Raw genomic sequence first — 21392 nt, 5'->3', positions numbered from 1 at the left:
TAATAAATATTATCTTACTAACTCATAATTTAGTTTTTTTAGGTCTCAGAGCAAGTTAATTCTTCAGAGAATGTAGTGTTCTTTATAAAAGAAGGTGTGAGATATCCTAAGGAATTAAATTGTGAAAACAGTTTTGGTATTGTACATGCTAATATAAATCTGTTATTCCCTTTTCACATATGTAAGAACACATTTTAAATTGTGAATGAACCTGTATGCAAATAGCTGTCTCAGTAGAAATTGTGGCTATATGTGCTAATTTCTCCCTGGATTTCTTTAAAGTTTGCTATCTAACCATCAAGGCAGTAGAAATGAATGCTGATTGCTACAAGACTTTGAACAACAGAGAAAAGTCAGAATATTTTAGAAGTTCCCGATATTTGAGGCATTGACAGTTGACAGTATTCATCACTATGCACATGAATAGATATCACTTTAGATCATTTAAAATAGGCTGAGTGTTTTTATTAGGGAAGTAAAATATTTTCTAACTCTTATATTTATTGTAGCTAATAAAGTGTGAGTATTTGCGCATGTATACATTTTCTAAGCATGCTTGTTTCAGCATTTGATAGGATGTTATCTTGCTTAAAGAATAAAAAACAATAAACACAATATAAAGTTTACATTTTTAACATTTTGATTAGGGGTTACTAATCACTCAACAAACATAGGAACATCCAGTCAAAATGGAGGCATAGGTAAACACATTTTGCTTCCTTGCACAACTACAGGAAAGTTACAGCTATACCTGAAAACAAATACCACCCAGAACCATCAGAAAATTGAGCTGTATGGAAGTCCAACAACCAAGGATTTAAGGAAGCCACAATCATCCAGACGGATACATGGAGAAATGGCAGCGAGGTGAGGAGATGCAGTGGGGTGTAGAGAGGTGGTGGTGGTGAAATGGGTGGTCCTACGTTCACATGTGGTGAACACAAATTGGGAGGGATACCTTGGGAGAGAGTGATCCCAGCCCCAGGCCAGACCACACGGCCCAGGGTTCTAGTGCCAGGAAGATCCCCATAATTTCTGGCTGTAAAAGCCAGTGGGGTTGGGCCAGCAGAAAAAGCTGCTAGATTTTCAGCACCCTTCTCTGAAAGGGCTTTATGGACTCAGATTTTATGCAGACCAACCCACTCTTGGATTCAGCACCAGGGAAATAGCTGGAAAGGCACTAGTCACATACAGGGAGGAAGTGAAGTGACTGGAAACAGGGCGAGTGCTGGACAGATCTCTAGGAGCCAGGCAGTGGCACTGCCCCCTCTCCAAGCCTTCCCCCTAACATAGAGCCACAAAGTGGTGAAGCAGGTTGCCATGCACTGGTAATTACCTAAGGCTCCTCCCTACATAGCAGGTACCTTTTCTACAATAGGCCACACGACTAAGAAGCTGTCAAAACAGCTCTATCCATACACAGAAACAAACACAAGGAGGCTGCCAAATTGAAGAGACAGAGAAATATGGCCCGAATGGAAGGACAGAACAAAGCCCCAGAAAAGAACTAAACAAAATGGAGATAACCAGCCTATCAGATGCAGAGTTCAAAATACTGGTGATCAGGATGCTCAAAGAACTCATTGAGCATGACAACAACATAAAGGAAGAAATGAAGGTTACACCAAGTGGAATAAAGAAAAATCTACTGTCAACTGACAGTAAAGGGAAGAAAACTACAATACAAATCAACGATTTGGAACATAAGGAAGAAACATTCAATCAGAATAGAAAGAAGAAACAAGAATTCAAAAAAGCAGGGATAGTAGAAGAAGACCCTAAGACATCTCCAAACGTGCCAACATCTGAATCATAGGGGTGCCGCAAAGAGAAGAGGGACAGCAAGAAATTGAAAACTTATTTGAAAAAATAATGAAAGAAAACTTCCCTAATTTGGCAAAGGAAATAGATATACAAGTCCAGTAAACAAAGAAATTAGACCCAGAGCGGACCACATCAAGATATATCATAATTAAAATGTCAAAAGTTAAAGATAAAAAGAGAACCTTAAAGGCAGCAAGAGAAAAGGAGAGAGTCACCTACAAAGGAGTTCCCATAAAACTTTAAGCTGATTTCTCAAAAGAAACTTAACAGGCAAGAAGTGTTCAAAGTGATGAAAACTAAGGACATACAACCTAGATTACTCTATCCAGCAAAGCTATCATTTAGAATGGAGGGGCAGATAGAGTGCTTCCCTGACAAGGTAAAGCTAAAGGAGTTCATCATCACCAAGCTATTATTATATGAAATAATAACGGGACTTATTTAAGAAAAAGAAGATCAAAACTATGAACCTATATTCCAACAAACTCACAGCTAGCAACAACTGAGTATTTTAAAAAACAAAAAGCAAACAAGCAGAACAGGACCAGAGACTCATAGATTTGGAGATCATTTGGAGGGTTATCAGCTGGGAGGAGGAGGGGGAGAATGACGTAAAGTTGCAGGGATTAAGAAGCATAATTGGTAGGGACAAAATAAACAGGGAGGTGTTACGAATACTATAAGAAATGGAGAAGCCAAAAAACTTCTATGCATGAACTATGGGCATGAACTAAGGTGGGGATTGCAGGAGGAAATGGGGATACTAGGTGGAGAGAGGTAAAGGGGGAAAATTGGGATAACTATAATAGCATAATCATTAAAATATATTTAAAAGCATAGGAACAACATTTTTAAACTTGTTTCTCTTTAATTTTCTAGGTTGAGATTCTTTTCAAGTTTTTATATGCATAGGTTGTTAATATGTGTCTGCTTACAGAGTCCTTATAAAAATCTGGGTTCTCCAGATTTTCTGTCTCAATTGTTAATTTAAAGTTTATTTTTATTTTTGTTTTAAAGATTTTATTTATTTATTTTTAGAGAGAGGGCAAGGGAGAGAGAAGTATCAATGTGTGGTTGTCTCTCACGTTGCCCCCACTGGGGACCTGGCCCACAACCCAGGCATGTGTCCTGACTGGGAATTGAACCTGCAACACTTTGGTTCACAGCCCACACTCAACTCACTGAGCTACACAAGCCAGGGCCTAAAATTTATTTTTAAGTAAATAAATTTCAGTTTACATTGGTGAAGAAACATTGCCTGTGGGTCTATTATTTTTCTGTTTATTACAGATAATGAGTTACTAAAATGCTGGCCTCTGAAGGGGGCCTTCAACCTTTTGGGTTATTGGTTGAAATGATGAGGAAGGAACTGGAGGAATAATAGTGAGTAACTGTTTTGGTAGACAGTGTGAGTAATTTGCTCTTTAAAAATTTAAAGAATTCCATAAAGGCAAGAGACAAAGCTAAATTTAACAGAGAATAATGTTTTGTGTACTTATTCAAACTAACTTCTCTCCTAAACTTAAGTGATATATTTGTTTAGCCCCACACAATAAGAAATCAAGATTAAAATAACTTGACTCCTCTTTACAATTAATAAATACAAAACACTATGCAAATTGTTTCTATACAATTAAATGTATACTTTGACATTTTTAGGGTACTTGTATTAACAATTTTTTTTTAATGTTCTGAATTATAAAACTTGAAAATAAAGGATTAGGTCATATTCTGGTTTTATTTCTGGAATTCTAAGGATGTGTGTTATCTTAGATGTAAGAACTTATATTCTGATTTTGGGACAAGGAAGATGGCGGCGAGATAGGTGGAAGCGGAGTCCACTTCCCCCTGTACATGGGTGAAACACCTGGCCGATCTTCTGAGGAACAGAGCAAACAGCCAACAGTACCCCAGCATTTATGAAGATTGGAGACCAAAAATTGTAGAGGACATTGAAAAACCAGACGGTAAGGAGAGTGCTTCAGGACAATAAGGTCCCTGGGCCCAGCTCGGGGACCAGAGGTGGCTGCAGCCCCAGGTCTGGTGCCCACTGGGTCTTCTGAAGGATTCTTGGGAGAGAGCCAGGTCAATAGCTCTCTCTCCCTCCCCTGCCAAACAAGGTGTGAGCAGCACCAGGAGAGACCTGGTTGCTTGAAGTTGCTGGGGCCAATAAGGACGAAGTGGCCAACACAGGGGCTGTGTGCGCACCCACTGAGACTGTGGACGCTGGCTGGGGAAACTTGGGCCATGATGGACCCTGACCGAGTCAGTACCCTCTCTGGTTGGAGAGTGGGGCTGTGTGTGAGGCCAGGTGCTTGCTTGGAGTGGCAGGCTTGAGCAGGAGGAATTTTTCAAAATGAAAAATTAAAAAGAGAAGCACTCAGCGGCTGTTTGGGGAATTATTCTGCAGCAGCCACACCAGCCTCCTGTGCCTCTAACCCTGCCAGCCACTCCTCACTCCCACGGTGGTGTGGAAGGCCCTGCCCTCACACCGGAAGCCCCAGGGAGGGTGTATACCTGAACCTGCTGGACTGGCAGCTGCCCATCCTGTCCCTGTAGCAGAGGCCAAGTGCTTACACTGGCAGCACTTGGAGGGAGCACGCCTGGTCCCACCACCACCCAGAGGCACCACGCCCGAAACCCCTGCACCCTGGGGGAACCAGCAGAGGAGGGGTGCACCTGCATCTGCAGGAGCAGCCATGGTGGTACCCCTGCAGGGCCGACTGGCTCTCTAAGAGGAGTGCAGAAATGCCCCCACAGAGGAGAACTGCAGGGCTCAGGGGGTCAGCAATCCCCAGAAAGACTTAACTCGGGGAGGGGGCTGAACTAGCCTGAAGAGACTCTGAGAGTCCTTAGCATCTAGGACAGTGAAGCAGAAGAAGGTGGTGTGTGAACTGGCCCTAATTGGTGTACCTCAAGGACAGTGCAACTGGTGGACTGAAGAAGGAGTAGTCTGGGCACAAAAGGGCACTGGGGACTGGGCAGCGAACTGAGGAACTGGGCTGGAGCCGGGGTGAGTGCGGTTCAGGAAGGGAGAAAAGCAAAACTAATCCCCCCTCAGCCTGCTGCAGCCAGGAAGACCACCGGAATCAGCTTGGCCGATTTATAGCCAGCAGGAGGCTCTTTTTTCCTTTCTTTCTTTTTAAAGTAATTTTTTATTTTAACTCTTTCTTCTTTTCTTCCCTTTCTTTTTGTTCCTTTTTCCTTTCTCTCCCTTCTTATCTCTTCTTCCTTCTTTTTTTTTAAATTGCCACAAGTGAGACAATAAAAACTGGAGCTATGAAAAGATCATAAAAGAGTTGGACTCAAAGAGGGGTCATCCCGACAGCTGAGGCAGTGAGACAAATTTCACTTTGCTACTACAGAGAACCTGCAAGTTACTGTATATTTGTGGGGTTTTTTCATTATTATTACATCTCTTATTTTGTTAGTATTTTTGTATTTCTCTTTGTTCTGTTTAGTCTTCACTTGGCTTGTTAAATTGCATTGTTTGACTGGTTTCCCTTGTTCTCTCCTTAATAGTATATTTTTAATTTTTCATCTTTCACTTCACTTGTGTTCTATTAGCACACTACTTTAGGTCCTATACTTACTATCCAGATCACATAGATTATGTCATACGATTGTTGCTCCACTACTATTGTAAATAATTGCTCTTCCCTACAGCTGTAAACACTGCACAGCACCCTCCCAGATCTTAGCAAACTTCACTCTTTCCTGAACTTTTATTACTGTTGTGGTTAACTCTATTCTCTCACACACTACACCTGTTTTCTATCCTTTACTCTCACTTTACCTCATAATTTGACCTCCCACAAGCTCACTGCTTTCTAGATCCAACTCACAATCCTTCCCCTACCAACAAGAGTCTTACCTTCTTTCCACACTTTCTAAAAAGTGGCTAGTTGGGTGAAATATGGTTAACACTATACCTATCTAAAGGATCTCCTATCTCTTCTATATGGGTTGGTACTTTAAATGCTATAGAATACACTCTTGCTGTCTTAAACCATTTTGCCTTCACCTTCCAACTGATCACAAAAAAAGAGTAGTTGGAAGCTGTGAACACCAAGATCCCTGCTGGAAGAGGAAACCTAGCAACAGAGGAACCACCAACAGATACCAACAGAAGAAAGTGAGGAGGGAGAGGGAGTTGAAGCCACACTAACTCAACCAAGGACTGATCTGCAAATACAACTAAATGGTGGAGAAATTACTCAGAACAAACAGCTGAACAAGAGCAAGAGAGAATCCTCAAAACCTTGTACACATGGAGGAACCAGCTTCAATACAACCTGCCCACACCTGCACAACAGAACACAAGATGTGGTGGACAGAGTGACCCCTAGTTAACCAGCTGGAGGGAAGGACCCACCAAAAAAGACCCAACACCAATCAAAACCCAGAGAAATACAGAGAGCCAACATAAACGACAGCCCAAGACCAGTGAGCTCAGGAGATAGAGGAGACTGCACCATTGAATCTCACAGGTCTTCTACCATAGAAGTTTATACCAGAAACCCAAGGAGTCAGAACTGATCAACTTAAAAAGCAGAGGCTAACAAGAAGAGTCTCACAAACAATGGGAAGACAAAGAAACAATCCCCAAATGAAAGGAAAGGAGGAAATCTCAGAAAAAAATGCTAAATGAAATAGAGGCAAGCCAACTATTGGATATTGAGTTCAAAGCAATGGTTATAAGGAAGCTCAATGAGCTCACAGAGAATTACCAAAAAATACAATGAACTCACTGCAAACTATATCAACATGAAAAAGGAAATAGAAACTATCATCAAGGGCCAAGAGGAAATGAAGAATCCAATTTCTGAACTGATGAACTGATGAGGCAGGTTTGATGAAGCAGATGATTGGATCAGTGAGCTAAAGGACAAGGTAGAAAAAATGCCTAAAATGAGCAAGAAAAAGAAAAGAGGCTCAGAAAGAATGAAGAGGGATTAAGGGAAATTCAGGAAAATATGAGACATAATAATATTTGTATAATAGGGATACCAGAAGGAGAAGAAGAAGAGCAAGGGATTGAAAACCTGTTAGAAAAAGTAATGATGGAAAACTTCCCTAATTTGATGAGAGAAAAAGTCACACAAGTCCAGGAAACACAGAGAGTCCCAATAAAGAGGAACCCAAAGAGGACAACTTCAGGACACATCATAATTAAAATGGCAATATTCCAAGACAAAGAGACAATCTTAAAGGAAGCAAGGGAAAATTAGGAAGTAACATACAAGGGAGCCCTGATAAGACTAGCAGCTGACTTCTCAAAGGAAACCCTCCAAGTTAGAAGGGAATGGCAAGAAATATTCCAAGTAATGAGAACTAGAGGCCTGCAACCAAGTCTACTTTATCCAACAAGGCTCTCAATTAAAATGTAAGGTCAAATAAGGACCTTCCCAGACAAAAGAAGCATCAAACAATATACCTCCTTGGAACCAGCTCTGTAAGAGATGCTAAAGGGTCAGCTTTAAGAAGAGGAAGAAAACTGAAAGAGAGAGGAACACGGGTACAAAAAATGACAGCGAATAAGTACATACCAGTAGTAATCTTAAAGTAAATGGATTAAATGGCCCAATCAAAAGACAGAACAGCTGAATGGATAAGAAAACATGGCCCACACATATGCTGCCTACAAGAGACTCACCTCAGAATAAAAGACTTACACCGACTGAAAGTGAAGGGCTGGAAACAAATATTCCAAGCAAATGGACAGGAAAAAAAAGAGCTGGGGTGGTAATACTCATATCAGACAAAATAGACTTAATAAATAGAGATCCAGAAGGTCACTTCATAATAAGAAAAGAATCCATCAAGAAGACATAAACATTGCAAATATATATGCACCCAACATAGGAGCACCCAAATACATAAAATCTTGGAGGACTTCAAGAAAGATATTGATAGCAACACAATTATAGTAGGGGATTTTAACACCCCACTGTCAAAAATGGACAGATCTTCCAAACAAAATATCAACAAAGATATTGTGGCATTGAACAATGCCCTAGATGAAATAGACTTAACTGGTATATATGGAGCATTTCATTCCAAAGAAGCAAAATACACATTCTTTTCAAATATACATGGAACATTTTCAAAGATAGACCACATAATAGGATACAAAACAACCCTCAACAAATTCAAGAAAATTGAAATTATATCAAGCATTTTCTCCAACCACAAGGGACTGAAACTAGAAACCAAGCTCAAGGAAAAGCACCTTAAACACTCAATCATGGATATTGAATAGAATGCTATTAAACAATGAATGGGTCAAGAATGAGATTAGGGAAGAAATCAAAAAGTGTCTGGAAACAAATGAAAGTGAACTCACAGCAGCTCAAAACTTAGGGGCACAGCAAAGACAGTCCTGAAAGGAAGTTTATAGCGACACAGGCTTACCTAAACAAGATAGAAACATTTCAAATAAACATCCTAGCCCCACACATACAAGAACTCGAACAACATCAAAGACAGCCCAGAGCAATTAGAAGGAAGGAAATAACCAAGATCAGAGCACAATTAAATGACATAGAGACTAAAAGCACAATTTTAAGGATCAATAAATCCAGGAGCTGTTTTTTTGAAAAGATAAATAAAATCAACATGCCTTTAAAAAGTCTCATCAAGAAAAAGAGAGAGAGGACCCAAATAAATTTCATTTCTGACAATCAGAAATGAAAGAGGATAGATTACAACTGACACTACAGGAATATAAAGGATTGTAAGATTACTATGAAGAACTATATGCCAAGAAATTTGAAAATCTAGGTGAAATGAGAAAATTCCTAGAAAAATATAATCTTCCAAAACTGAATGAAGAGGAAACAGAAGGCCTGAACAGACCGGTAACAGCTGATGAAATTGACACAGTAATCAAAAAGTTTCTGACACACAAAAGCCCTGGACCAGATGGTTTCATAGGTGAATTTACAAAGCATTTAAGGGAGCACTAACTCTCATCCTCCACGGATTATTCCAAAAAAATTCAAGAAGATGGAAGACTCCCAAACTTTTTTTTATGAAGCCAGCATCATCCTAAACCCAAAACCAGATAAAGACATAACAAAGAAAGAAAATTTCAGGCCAATATTGCTGATGAACAGAGATGCTAAAATCCTCAACAAAATATTGACAAACCACATCCAACAATATGTTAAAAAGATGATACACCATGATCAAGTGAGATTCATCCCAGAGATGGAAGGATGGTACAATGTTTGCAAATGAATAAACATAACACACCACACAAACATAATGAAAGACAAAAATCACATGATCATATCAGTAGATGTGGAAAAAGCATTTGATAAGGTACAGAACCCATTTATGATGAAAACACTTAGCAAAATGGGAATAGAGGAAGCATTCCTTGACGTAATAAAGGCCATATTGGAGACATCTGCAGCCAATGTCATACTCAATGGGTAAAAACTTACAGCTTTCCCACAAAGATCAGGAACAAAACAAGTATGCCCTGTTTCATCACTCCTATTCAACATAGTACTGGAAGTCCTAGCCACAGTAATCAGAAAATAAAAAGAACTAAAAGGCATCCAAATTGAAAAGGAGGAAGTAAAACTGTCATTATTTGCAGATGATATATACGATAGTATACATAGAAAATCCTATAGACTCTGCCAAAAAACTACCTAATAAATGAATTTGGCAAAACACCAGGATACAAAGTCAATACTCAGAAATCAAAGGCATTTTTGTACACCAACAATGAAATATCAGAAAGAGCAATTAGGGGGAAAAATCCCATTTGATATAGCAAGAAAAATAAAGTGCCTAGGAATAAGCCTAACCAAGGTTATAAAAGATCTGTACTCAGAAAATTATACAACACTGAAGAAATTAAGGAAGACACAAACAAATGGAAGCATGTACCACACTCATGGATTGGAAGAATTAACATCATCAAAATTGCCATACTACCAGCCCTGGCTGGTGTAGCTCAGTGGATTGAGCTCGGGCCTGTGAAGCAAAGGGTTCCTGGTTCAATTCCCAGTCAGGGCACATGCCTGGGTTGCAGGCCAGGTCCCCAGTGGGGGACATATGAGAGGCAACCATACATTGATGTTTCTCTCCCTCTCTATCTCCTTCCCGTCCCCTCTCTCTAAAAATAAATAAATAAAATATTTTTTAAAAAATTGCCATACTACCGAAAGTGAATTATAGATTCAATGGAATCCCTATTAAAGTACCAATGACATATTTCACAGATATAGAACAAACTTTTCAGAAATGTATATGGAAACATAAATGACTCTGAATAGCTGCAGCAATTTTGAGAAAGAACAAAGCAGGAGGGATCACAATACCTGATATCAAATTGTATTGCAAAGCCACTGCAATCAAAACAGCCTGGTACTGGCATAAAAACAGGCATATAGACCAATGGAACAGAACACAGAGCCCAGAAAGAAACCCAAGTCTCTACAGTCAATATTTGACAAAGGGGGAGAAGCATAAAATGGAGCAAAAATACCCTCTTCAACAAATGGTGTTGGGAGATCTGGACAGCTACATCAAAGAAATGAAACATGATCACCAACTTACACTGTACACAAAAATAAATCCAAGGTGGATAAAAGACTTAAATATAAGTTGTAACACCATAAAAGTCCTAGAGAAAAACATCGGCAGGAAAGTCTCAGACATTCCAGGTAGCAACATCTTCACAGATATTTCCCCTAAAGCAAGGGACCTAAAGGGAAGAATAAACAAGTGAGACCTCATCAAATGAAAAAGCTGCATGGCTAAAAAAAAGCATTAAAATGACAACAGAACCAACTATATGCGAAAAGATATTTGCCAGTGTTACCTTGGACAAGGGTTTGATCTCCAAAATATATAAAGAACTCACACGACTCCACTCCAGGAAGACAAACAACCCAATTAAAAAATGGGCAAAAGACTTGAACAGACATGTCTCCAAGGAGGATGTACAGAGAGCCCAGAAACACAGGAAAAGATGTTCAGTATCACTAGGCATCAGAGAGCTGCAAATTAAAACCACAATGAGATACCACTTCACACCAGTCAGAATGGCCATCATAAACAAATCAACAAGTGTTGGAGAGGATGTGGAGAAAAGGGAACCCTAGTGCACTGTTGGTGGGAATGCAGACTGGTGTACCCACTGTGGAAAACAGAATGGAACTTCCTCAGAAAACTGAAAATGGAACTGCCTTTTCACTCAGCAATTCCACTGCTGAGATTATACCCTAAAAGCCCTGAAACACCAATCCAAAAGAACCTATGCACCCCAATGTTTATAGCAACACAATTTATAATAGCCAAGTGCTGGAAGCTACAAGTGCCCATCAGCAAATGAGTGGATTAAGAAAGTATGGTATTTTTACACAATGGAATTGTATGCAGCAGAGAAAGAGAAGGAGCTTCTACCCTTTGTAGCAGAATGGATGGAACTGGAGAGCATTATGTTAAGTGAAATAAGCCAGGCAGTGAGGGATAAATACCACATGATCTCACCTTTAACTGGAACACAATTAACAAAAGGAGAAAGCAAACAAAATATAACCAGAGTCATTGAAATGAAGAGCAATCTAACAATTGCCAGAGGGGAGGAGAGTGGGAACATTGGAGAGAAGGGTTTTCAGGAACTACTATAAAGGACACATGGACAAAACCAAGGGGGAGGGTGGAAGAAAGCGAGGGAGGTAAGTTTGTCTGGAGCGGGGAGAGTTGTGGGTGCAAAATGCAGACAACTGTAATTGAACAACCATAAATTAATTTAAAAAAAAACTTAATGCGTTTTTCTGACTATAAGATGTACTTTTTTACCACATTTTTTGCTTCAATTTTTTTCCTATTTTCCTCCCCTAAAACAGGTTTGTCTTATGGTGCAGACCCCTAGATTTTAGAGGAGGAAAATAGGGAAAAGTTTTTGAATCAAAAAATGTGATAAAAAACTGTGTCTTATAGTCAGAAAAATATGGTATGTTCTTTATGAGGAGTGAAGACTTTATATATTTGACTTTTTGTCTTTCTATATTAAATATACCTATGATATAAACTTGACAGCTATGAATAGAAAGATTTTTAGCTGAATTTATAATTTTCTTTTACGTAAGATTTATTAATTTGGGGATGCTTTTACTATTAGGTGGGAGCACTACTAACATTGCTCTGTATGACGATATATAAGTAAACAGTACAGTTTTGTCTGAGCATATTCAAATTCATTTGGTATTTGAGAACCTTAATAATGTTCATTAGCAAAATTATACCTTGATAATTACATCATTGTATATGAAGTCATCTAAACATTTGTTTTACTTAGAGTGATATTATTCACTGTAATTGATGCATACAAAAGGTATAGAGGCTCAAATGCTACAGGTTTATTGCTTGTTCTCAGGGCAATGTGAAAGTGGAAAACAAGTTGGTTGAATAGCTTCTTTCTGTGCAATTATTCAGCAATCAGGATGTCATGTCTGTCCTCTTCATTACATTCTTTTCCAGTGTCACTTTGGAGTTCACCTCCATTTCGTCCAGATGGATGAATACTTAGGGAAAGTTTTTACAGTCTAGCAGACATTAATTTACTCTTATTTCAGTGGCTGAAACTCAGTCAGGTGCCCACAAGGTAGCATTAAAGGAGGCTGGAAAATATAGTCCAGGGTGCTCAGAAAAGAGAGAGAATGTACTTCAGTTAGTAGCCAACAGTTTTTCCCGTAGTCTGTCTTTCTGGTCATGAAATAGCCATGCACATCCTGTTTCCTGCCTCCCCGCAAGGGAGATCCAAAAGTTTCCTGTCTACTGCATCCAACACAAAGTTGAGAACATGCAGCCAAACCACAGTGTCTGCTCTCAGGACTGGAATGTGGTTGCTTGAGGCTTATCGATTATGAAGTTTACTTATTCTTCCTGAGCCTCACCAAACCCCTAATGAATAATGATGAAGCAGAAGATAAATAATATCTCCAATAACAGCTCCCATTTTGAAAGGGAAAAATGGAGAACACAGGAGTCATTGATCTGCCATGGTGATGAAATCTGCTACACAGGAGACCGCTAGAAGGCCCATTGTACTGATAGTAGAAGTTATTTGCTTTTGTTATCCAACAGAAAGAGTTTGTCCACCTAGTACTCGTGGAGCCAAACACTAAACACTGAGGAGAATTGCAGTGAAGAAATTAGAGTTGCTTTTTTTGCAGAGCACTTAGCAAGAATAAAGGGGAAAGCTATGGCCCAAAAGCCTGAGCTCCCCAATCCAGGATGCAAGTGGGTTGTAAGGGGTAATGGGGAACAGATATGCTGAAGTGCTGGTGGGGCACGTTTTAATTGAAGGAGCTTGAAGCTTGGCCATTTATCATAAAAGGGCTTTGGCACCTATCTTCCTGGACAATGGGCCCTTTGCTTCTGAAAGGCTTCCAGTGTTGGGGGATAGGGAGGAGATAGGGTGAGACTTTGGTTCCTGGATACAACTGGAGGTCAGAGTTCTCTCTCCACATGCTTCGGCTGCATGACTTGTGGTTTTGGTCTGTTTTCTCTGAAAAGCAACTCAGTATCTTGTTAAATAGATTAGGGCCTTTTTGAGCTGGTTCAGTGGTTACACTTAGATCCTGATTATGATTTTTTAGATAAATTTTTTTGTGTCTATTGTTCTCCATGGCTCTGCCTTCTAGATGGTTCTCCCTTCTGGTCTCATATATGAAGTGGATGTTACAAGTCTACAGTGTTTGCATTGCATGAAGGCTCACGCTTTGCTGCATTAAGTTTAGAGGCCCAACAGTTAGTTTTCATTCACAGACTTTTTAGATGGAATATCTGCTTTCCTCAGATTTTAGTAACCTTCTTAGCATTTCTAGTTAGTTCTGTGTACCAGTAAACACACTGCAGTGTGTGTCCTAGATATAGTTGTCTTATCTGCTTCCTTTCTATACTTTAGGACTTTCTATGCTTTTCTCTTTGCACCCAAATAGTGGCTACCTTCAGATGAGTCAAAAGAGAAGGATCAGGAGAGGGGCACCCTTAATCTCCGCTTTGTCTCTATTTTTTTAAATAAGAAGTCTTAGTAGTCCTTTGTGCTTTGATCTTCAATACCCTTTTCATTTTTATTACCAACTGTTTGGCTTTTAGAAATTGGCTTTTCTAAGCTTGTTAGTTTCCAAATTATTTGGCTTCGTAGTCCCTTATATTTTTGCTTAAGCACTGGTCTGTTCTTGCCTGACTTCATCTTTATCTTGTAGCTTCCTTATCAGAGCAGAGGAACAACATTCAGGCACCACTCTGGGAACACTTAGGTCTATACCAAGACCCCACCAATGTGGCATGCACTCAGTCATAATAGAAGTTCATTCCTTTTTCAGTAGAGGATTGTGTTGGTAAACAGAATGCTCTCCTACAGCCCTAGCTAACCAAGGTTCTGTGTTCCTATAAAATGTACTCTTAGAGTTTATTTAGGGATCATTTACATTCTAGCCAATTAGGGCAGGGGAACATATGATTCAAGGGGGGAGATTTTTAATGCTCAGTTCTGCAAATAACACACATCACTTCTATTCACTCTATTGACAACTCAACTACCCATTTGGCCTGAAGTTAGGAAATACAGTCTAACTCTATACCAGAAAGAGAAGGAGAATATAGATTTTAGTTAGTAGGTTATCTCAGCCACAATATTTAAACTGAAAAAAGAAATCTAGGATTTGAAAGATATGTAGTGGAATAAATCAAATGGTCCATATAATGTAGTAAGAATGAGAATATTAATAAATGGTAGTAGGTTAAGCCGTTTTAAAGAAAAGAGGCAGAACTAGAACTCAAATTCCTGCACTTTTGTTACCTATACCATGTTTTGTAAAACAAAAGTCAAAGTATCTGAGACTCAAACTTCAGGCTTATTGGGTAGCAAAGTAGGTAACTGGAAAGAAGCACACTGCTAAGAACATGCCTACAGCCTCAAACCAACTGCATAAGTACTACATTATTTTCACTTTTACAGATAATGCTCTCATAGTGTGTTAATTGAGCATTGATAGTGCTTGAGGAAATGAATGTTGCCAAGAACAAATGATTGGAAAATTTAATTATCCCCAATTGTATCCATGATAATTTATTTGAAATGATTTTGTCTTCCTTACTGATACATAATGGGAATAAGTCAAAGGCACTTTTACCCATTGCTTTAGAAGTGAATTTTATGGAATAAATTATTCCTGCATTTTGTAGATAATGCTTTTGATTTTTTAGGACTTCACCATATTTTTTTTCTTTGCAGCAGGCATCTTGGAGATCAAAGATGGGAAGAAAAGTTGCCTACACTATAAAACTTCCTGTTGACCAGTACAGAAAGCAAATTGGTAAGCAGTGACTTCCCTTTGATGCATCCCCGCAAGTTAAGATAAAGAAAAGAAAGCAATTGTATCTGGTATTAAGAAAATAACTTTTTCCTAATACACATAGTATGCAGAATATGAATGATGAGAGAGCATTTAGAGTTTTTTAGGAACAAAAATTTAAGTGCAGATCTGCCCACCAATGGGAAAATACCTTTTGTGTACCTGTCATTTTTCAAAGCTCTTATAATTTTTATTAATGAAGTAAAACCAAGAAAATATTTTTATTCTTAAGGCCTGCTGGTATTATATAACTAGTGTTTTTAATTAAATCTTTTTATCCATGTAAAACTTAATTCTGTTGTCTGTTAATGGTAATTATTTGATAACTTCAAAATTCTTTTTTGAATTAATCTTTTATTGTTGTTCAATTACAGTTGTCCCCATTTTCCCCCATTACTATCCCCTGCCCTGCACACTCCCACCTCCCACATTCAATCCCCCCCTTGTCTTTGTCAATGGGGCCTTTATACATATTCCTTGAATTGATCCTTCTAGAATTTTACCTCAGTAAAATGATGGACTGGAGAAAAGTCTACTTATCAGCACACAAAGATATTTTTCACATGTTTGCTCTATTCTACCCATTCTCATTTTGGGGGGTATTGGAAAACTTAATAAAAAACCTTTTAAATAATTGAAGACTAAACAAAGAGGTTGGCAATAGAAATCAGAAAATAAGTAGAAGTAATTGATACTGAAAGAATATATACCTATTTCATAAATATGATACATAAGTTGGTCTCCATAAAAGAAAAGATTTCTGCAAAATAGAAGAGATACAAAGTAAAAAACTGTTTATAATACATATAACCAATTAAAAGTTGTATGTAGAAAAATAAAGCCCTGCTACAATTAAATAAAATAGTCTAGAAACCCATAGTAAAATGGGCAAAAATGAGATATTTCTTTTTTTTTAACTTTTTATTTTTTTATTTTTATTTATTTTTTTTAGATTTTATTTATTTATCTTTAGAGGGGAAGGGAAGGAGAGAAGGACAGAAATAACAATGTATGGTTGCCTCTCGTGAGTTCCCTGCTGGGAACTGGCCTGCAACCCAGGCATGTGCCCTGTCTGGGAATCGAACTGCGATCGTGTGGTTCACAGGCCCGTGCTCAGTCCACTGAGCTACACCAGCCAGGGCAAAAATGAGATATTTCTAAAAAAAGAAATTTTAATAGACAAATAAATAACAACAAAACAAACAACTATTACAATAAAAAATGAAATTAAACTGTGTTATGTAAATATCCAACTCACCTAACTTGGGGGGGTCACATAAATGCAAATTATAAAACAATATTTCTTTATTTATTTAACTTTAGAGGGGAAGGGAAGGAGAGAGGGAGAGAAATATCAATGTATGGTTGCCTCTCATGCGTCCCCTGCTGGGAACTGGCCTGTAACCCAGTCATGTGCCCTGACAGGGATCGAACCGCGATCGTGTGGTTTGCAGGCCTGCGCTCAATCCACTGAGCTACACCAGCAAGAGCTATAAAACAATATTTCTAACTGAATAATTTCTACAGGGAAGTTTATGATGTTTGATTTATTTCATATTATCCTTTCTTCACTTAAAGGATGGCTTATGGATAAATAGTGAGTTCTTATGTTTCTTATATGTGTAAATAGAAGGACTGACTTACCAGATTGAAGTCTCTGATCACACGGGATGTGCTAACCACATAGATGAAGAGTTACCATATTGTGAATCAATCCACAATCCAACTCTTAAACATACGACATTAGAGAACATGTGTATCTTCTCAGATGGCTCCTCCTATCTGCATTATATTCCCAAAGAAAGTTCTCTTTTCTGTTTTACTTACTCTGGAAATATAGGGTGGGTCAAAAGTAGATTTACGGTTGTGAGTATGTAAAACACAGAGTTTATCTTACAATATTACTTATTAATTATTATATCATTTTCTATTTGAACGACTGCAAGCCTACATTTGACCCACCCTGTATAAATTATCGCATGACCCACCTGTCTCACAGGGTTCTTGTGAGGTTTGTGAGAAATATCACAGCAGTTGGCAAACTAAGTGTTGCATGGGTGTCACAGAATATGAGTTACTCTGTGTGTACTTTGCAAATACAGTGCTGATAATCAAACAAAACACGTAAAAATTAGGGTAGTGAGGGTTTACTTTTGTTTAGTCTTTTAAAGGATAATGCCCTGCAGTTGTAAGATTCTTATACGTACAGTCTAGAATGTCATATAAATAAAAGGTTTTTGTAAAGATAGAGAAAGAAATGAAATAGAAAAGCTGTTAGTTAACTAATAAAAATAATTAACATACCTAATTCAAGGATTTTCCCAAGGAAAGATTTTCTGATTTTCTCTGCCAGAGTTAGGAAGTACCATGAGCCTGAACTCACATTAATCATGATAGATTTTTCTGTTACTGATAGCATCTCTTTTAAGTAGAGCCCTGTGCAGGTGTTTCCAAGATGCAATCCAAAATGTGAGGAAGGGCTAAAAGCAGCTAGGACGACTTGGGGAGACATTTCAGCACTGGTATTTTAAAAAACTACAAATAGCAAATGAAGTGAGTATTACAGTGTTTTGTGGATGTTTAAGTTATTAGTAAGCTAATTTAGATTGCTAATAAACTTTCACATATGTGTGTAATGTCCCCTTTTTACTAAGTCTCATTTATGTAGACTTAGTATGGTTCGTCAGTAATTATATTTGACAAGACTAGTACCATCCTTGAAATAATGACTTTAACATTATTGTTTAATATTTATCATCTGCTAAAAGTTTTTCCTTCCAATTATGTACTAAATGACAGTGATTAATGGCTTTCATAAAAGCATTTTTTAAACAATATTCTTCACTCTGGTAAGAATCAAATGAGCTGACACTGTCACTGGAAATACCTTGTGGTTACAGAATCTTCAGAGTACATGGCTACTGTTTTAATTGTAGCATGATCTTGAGTATATACTGAACTGAGATGAAAAACCTCACTTTCAAGGCAATAAACTAAGAAAAATGAAATACTGCTGACTACAAGGGGAGATAAATTGGTTTGCACCTTATCATTTCTTCAGAAATAATTCTTAAAAAATAGATGGTATGACATTGGCTAATATTTCATGTATTATTCTAGAGATAAGTAATTTCAAAAATGAAAGTGAGAATTTTATAAGCTGTTTTAACATTATTTTATAAATAGTTGTTATTAAGTATATCGGTCCAAATATTTATATATGCTAGGCAAATTATATAAAAGTACAACCAAGTTACTTCTAAAACCCGATTTTCTCATATAATAGAAGCAGCAAACAAATATTAGACATCTTGTGCTGGGAACACCTTTTTCTTTTTATCCTCACAACAGTCTTATGAAATAGGAACTATTGTTACCTTAACTATTACGGATCAGGAAAACTTGGCACAGATGGTTGAAGAATTTTCCTAAGGCTCTACAATTGGTAAGAGTTAGAGCCAGCCCTCAATATCAAGAAGTTGACCACAGAAGCCCTTTACTATACTACTGCCCTGGCCATATATTAGATATTGGCAGATGTAAAGATAATTAGGTCACAAGAGCTAAGTAAGTTCATGAAATTGACGGCATAATAGCACTGTAGCTATGGTGAGAGACTCAGTATCTGCTCCTAATGTAGAAATACAAAGGCCAAAATACGATTCTTGCATTTCTTAATTCTTTCTGTATTTATCAAACACCTAAAACTTTAGTATAGTTTATTTATCCTGTACAGTTGTATACATACTTACCACTTCCTTTGATCCTAATTCTCTTTTCCATCCCAGACCTTTTATGATCCTTGACATCCTTTTTGTTGTGACCGATGGACATTTTTTTCAGAACTTCCTGTATCTGCCTGCTGTGACAAGTTCTCAGTTTCTTTCTTTTCTGATATTGTTATACCATTATTTTTGAGACGTGTTTCCTCTGCTTATAGAATTCTCATTTGGCAGTTTTTGTTTTTATTTCACTGTGTGCTCTTTCAACATATGAGAATATCATGCTACAGCATTTAGACTTATTTTTGCTGCTGAGAGTCAATCTAAATATTGCTTCTTTGAAAATAATAGTAATATTTTGAGCATATTTGCTGTAATTTCTATATTTAGTTGATATTATTTAATTTTACAATATCTCTTTTTTCTTCATCCACATTGACTGAGACTTATCCAATTGTATAGACATTATAAACAGCTTTTGTTACTCTAGGTTCTATTGGGGTTTATTCCTGTGATTCTACTCTTGTCTTTATGATTTCCTTCATTTTAATTCTTTAACTTTTTGTTTAGATATTTGAGCTGGATGCTTTACTATTTATTATTCAAACTTTTTTTACTAATATACTCATTGAATGGATCTCTTTTCTTCATTATATCATTGGCATCATTACACTATTTAGAGCTTTCTTAAATTGTTATATAAATTAAATGTTATATAATATATATTCAGTATAATATCTATTGAATTATATATATTAGTAATAAATACACATATATATGTATTTCAAATTGTTTTTAATCTGATTAATTTTTATTTTCAGAGAATATTTTTAATATGATGTCAGATTTTGGAATTAAGTTTTCCTCTATTGCTTATTATGTGATCAGTTTTGTTAATTTGTCTGTTTTGGGAAGGAGTAGGTATTCTCTCACATTAAGATGTAATACTGCTTATGTTAGTTGTGTTTCTCATACTGTTCTGTACTCCAGGTGAGTGTCTGAACTGTCATTCTGGGAGAAAGGAGAAAGGAGAATTGCAACATCCTCGCTAAGACTGTGGAGACTATGGAGCTATTTTTTCAGTGGTGGTTTATGTATTATAGTGTGAGGCTATGCTTTGTTGCCTGGCAATTCTAAACTGGTATACATTTGTGATAATTCCTCCTTTTCTATTAAATAATGGACTCATTTATAAATGCTATGAAGTTTTTACTTAGAGTTATTCTTGTCTCACATTGACATTGGTAAATATCTTTTTTTGTTTAATATCGTGATATTTAATTTTCCACCCCTTTCCATTTATGTAAACTTGACAGTGTTTTGTGTTTTTGATATAGTCTAAGATTCTTTGATTTTGAGCAAGCAGATTTAATCCCATATCATTTATTGTGAATGAACAGTCCAGATTATCTTTTCACAGTTTTATTATATATTTTACATCTTTTTTCCCTTGCTAATCTATATAATAACCTTATTTTCTTAAAAATTTTTAAAGTTTTGCATTCAATTTTTTCTCTCTCCATTTTTAAAAATTTTATGTGGTACATTTGACTTAATGAAATTTAAAATGTATCAATACCTCTGTCATAAATAATATAAAGTTTTTAACTCTTTATACCAGATGATTCTTTCTGTGGTTTAGGTTTTTTTTATTAATTTCTCTCTTGTTTTCAAAAGCACACACTCAATGATTACACTGATTATTTTTAAGTTTTTGATTACCAGTGATAACTTAGAGCTAAGTTTATGTTTGCTGCTTTTACTAACCTCTGCCTTTTGTATTTCCCATCTCCCGGTGAATTTCCTTGTGCCTTTTGCCTTCATGCAGGTATTCATTAGTATCAAAGTTTCTTAGTGTCTACTTCTAAGACAGTATTGTTATATTCTGCTCATGCTTATAGCATGTTTTAGCTAATTCTAGTTGATACTTGAATTGGCTCTTTGTCTCTCTCTGTCATTTATTTATTGCTATTTCTAACTTGCACCCATGGATGTGTAATTTCAGTGACCTTTTAATCATGTGTAAGATGTCTGTTGAATAATTTAAAAATACTTTTTCAATTCTATTTCTTTGGTTTTTCTCTCTTAATTAATTATTTTAAACTCCAATTATAGATTCTTCTGCTATTTCTTCTAATAGTACCAACTTTCCCATCGGTTGTATTGACTTATTCTACCTCCTGCTATTTTTTCCTTCTTCCTTTCTGTGTTTTAATCCCTTTGGGCTTTATGGTTCTGAGTGTGTGCATTCAACTTCAATAGAGGTTCGTTTGTTTTTGTTTTCTGTTTTCTCCCTTTGTGAGAGTCCTAGGAGTCTGAATTATGAAATTTTTTTCCAGAGCCATGTGCTACTTAATTACTGACAGTAAGGATTTTATGGTTTGGGGAGGATTATTCTGGATTTATTGATCTAATATTCCTGAAATTTGAACCTCACACCTTGTTTTGTGTCTAAAGG

General features: G+C 37.1%; 1 protein-coding gene across 10 annotated transcripts in view; it reads left to right on the top strand.

Annotated features, from left to right (window-relative positions):
• TRIQK (triple QxxK/R motif containing) overlaps positions 1–21392 on the top strand; it is a 75462-nt gene that overhangs the window by 36899 nt on the left and 17171 nt on the right. For 3 of the 10 annotated variants that reach the window (XM_037058722.1, XM_037058720.1, XM_037058721.1), the window contains 3 exons: positions 735–867; positions 3581–3791; positions 15092–15173. In XM_037058722.1, the coding sequence (XP_036914617.1) occupies positions 15113–15173 (61 nt within the window). In that variant the 5' untranslated portion in view covers positions 735–867; positions 3581–3791; positions 15092–15112. Of the gene's footprint in view, positions 1–734; positions 868–3580; positions 3792–13503; positions 13603–15091; positions 15174–21392 lie in introns of those variants that run through there. The other 7 variants (XM_037058723.1, XM_037058719.1, XM_037058717.1 and 4 more) reach the window with 7 other exon arrangements.

This window comes from Sturnira hondurensis, unplaced genomic scaffold (genome assembly GCF_014824575.4).
Source record: "Sturnira hondurensis isolate 20B ecotype Veracruz unplaced genomic scaffold, ASM1482457v3 Scaffold0010128, whole genome shotgun sequence".
NCBI lineage: Eukaryota > Metazoa > Chordata > Mammalia > Chiroptera > Phyllostomidae > Sturnira > Sturnira hondurensis.
The sequence above is the reverse complement of the archived record's forward strand: the minus strand, read 5'-3'. Positions and strand labels throughout refer to the sequence as shown.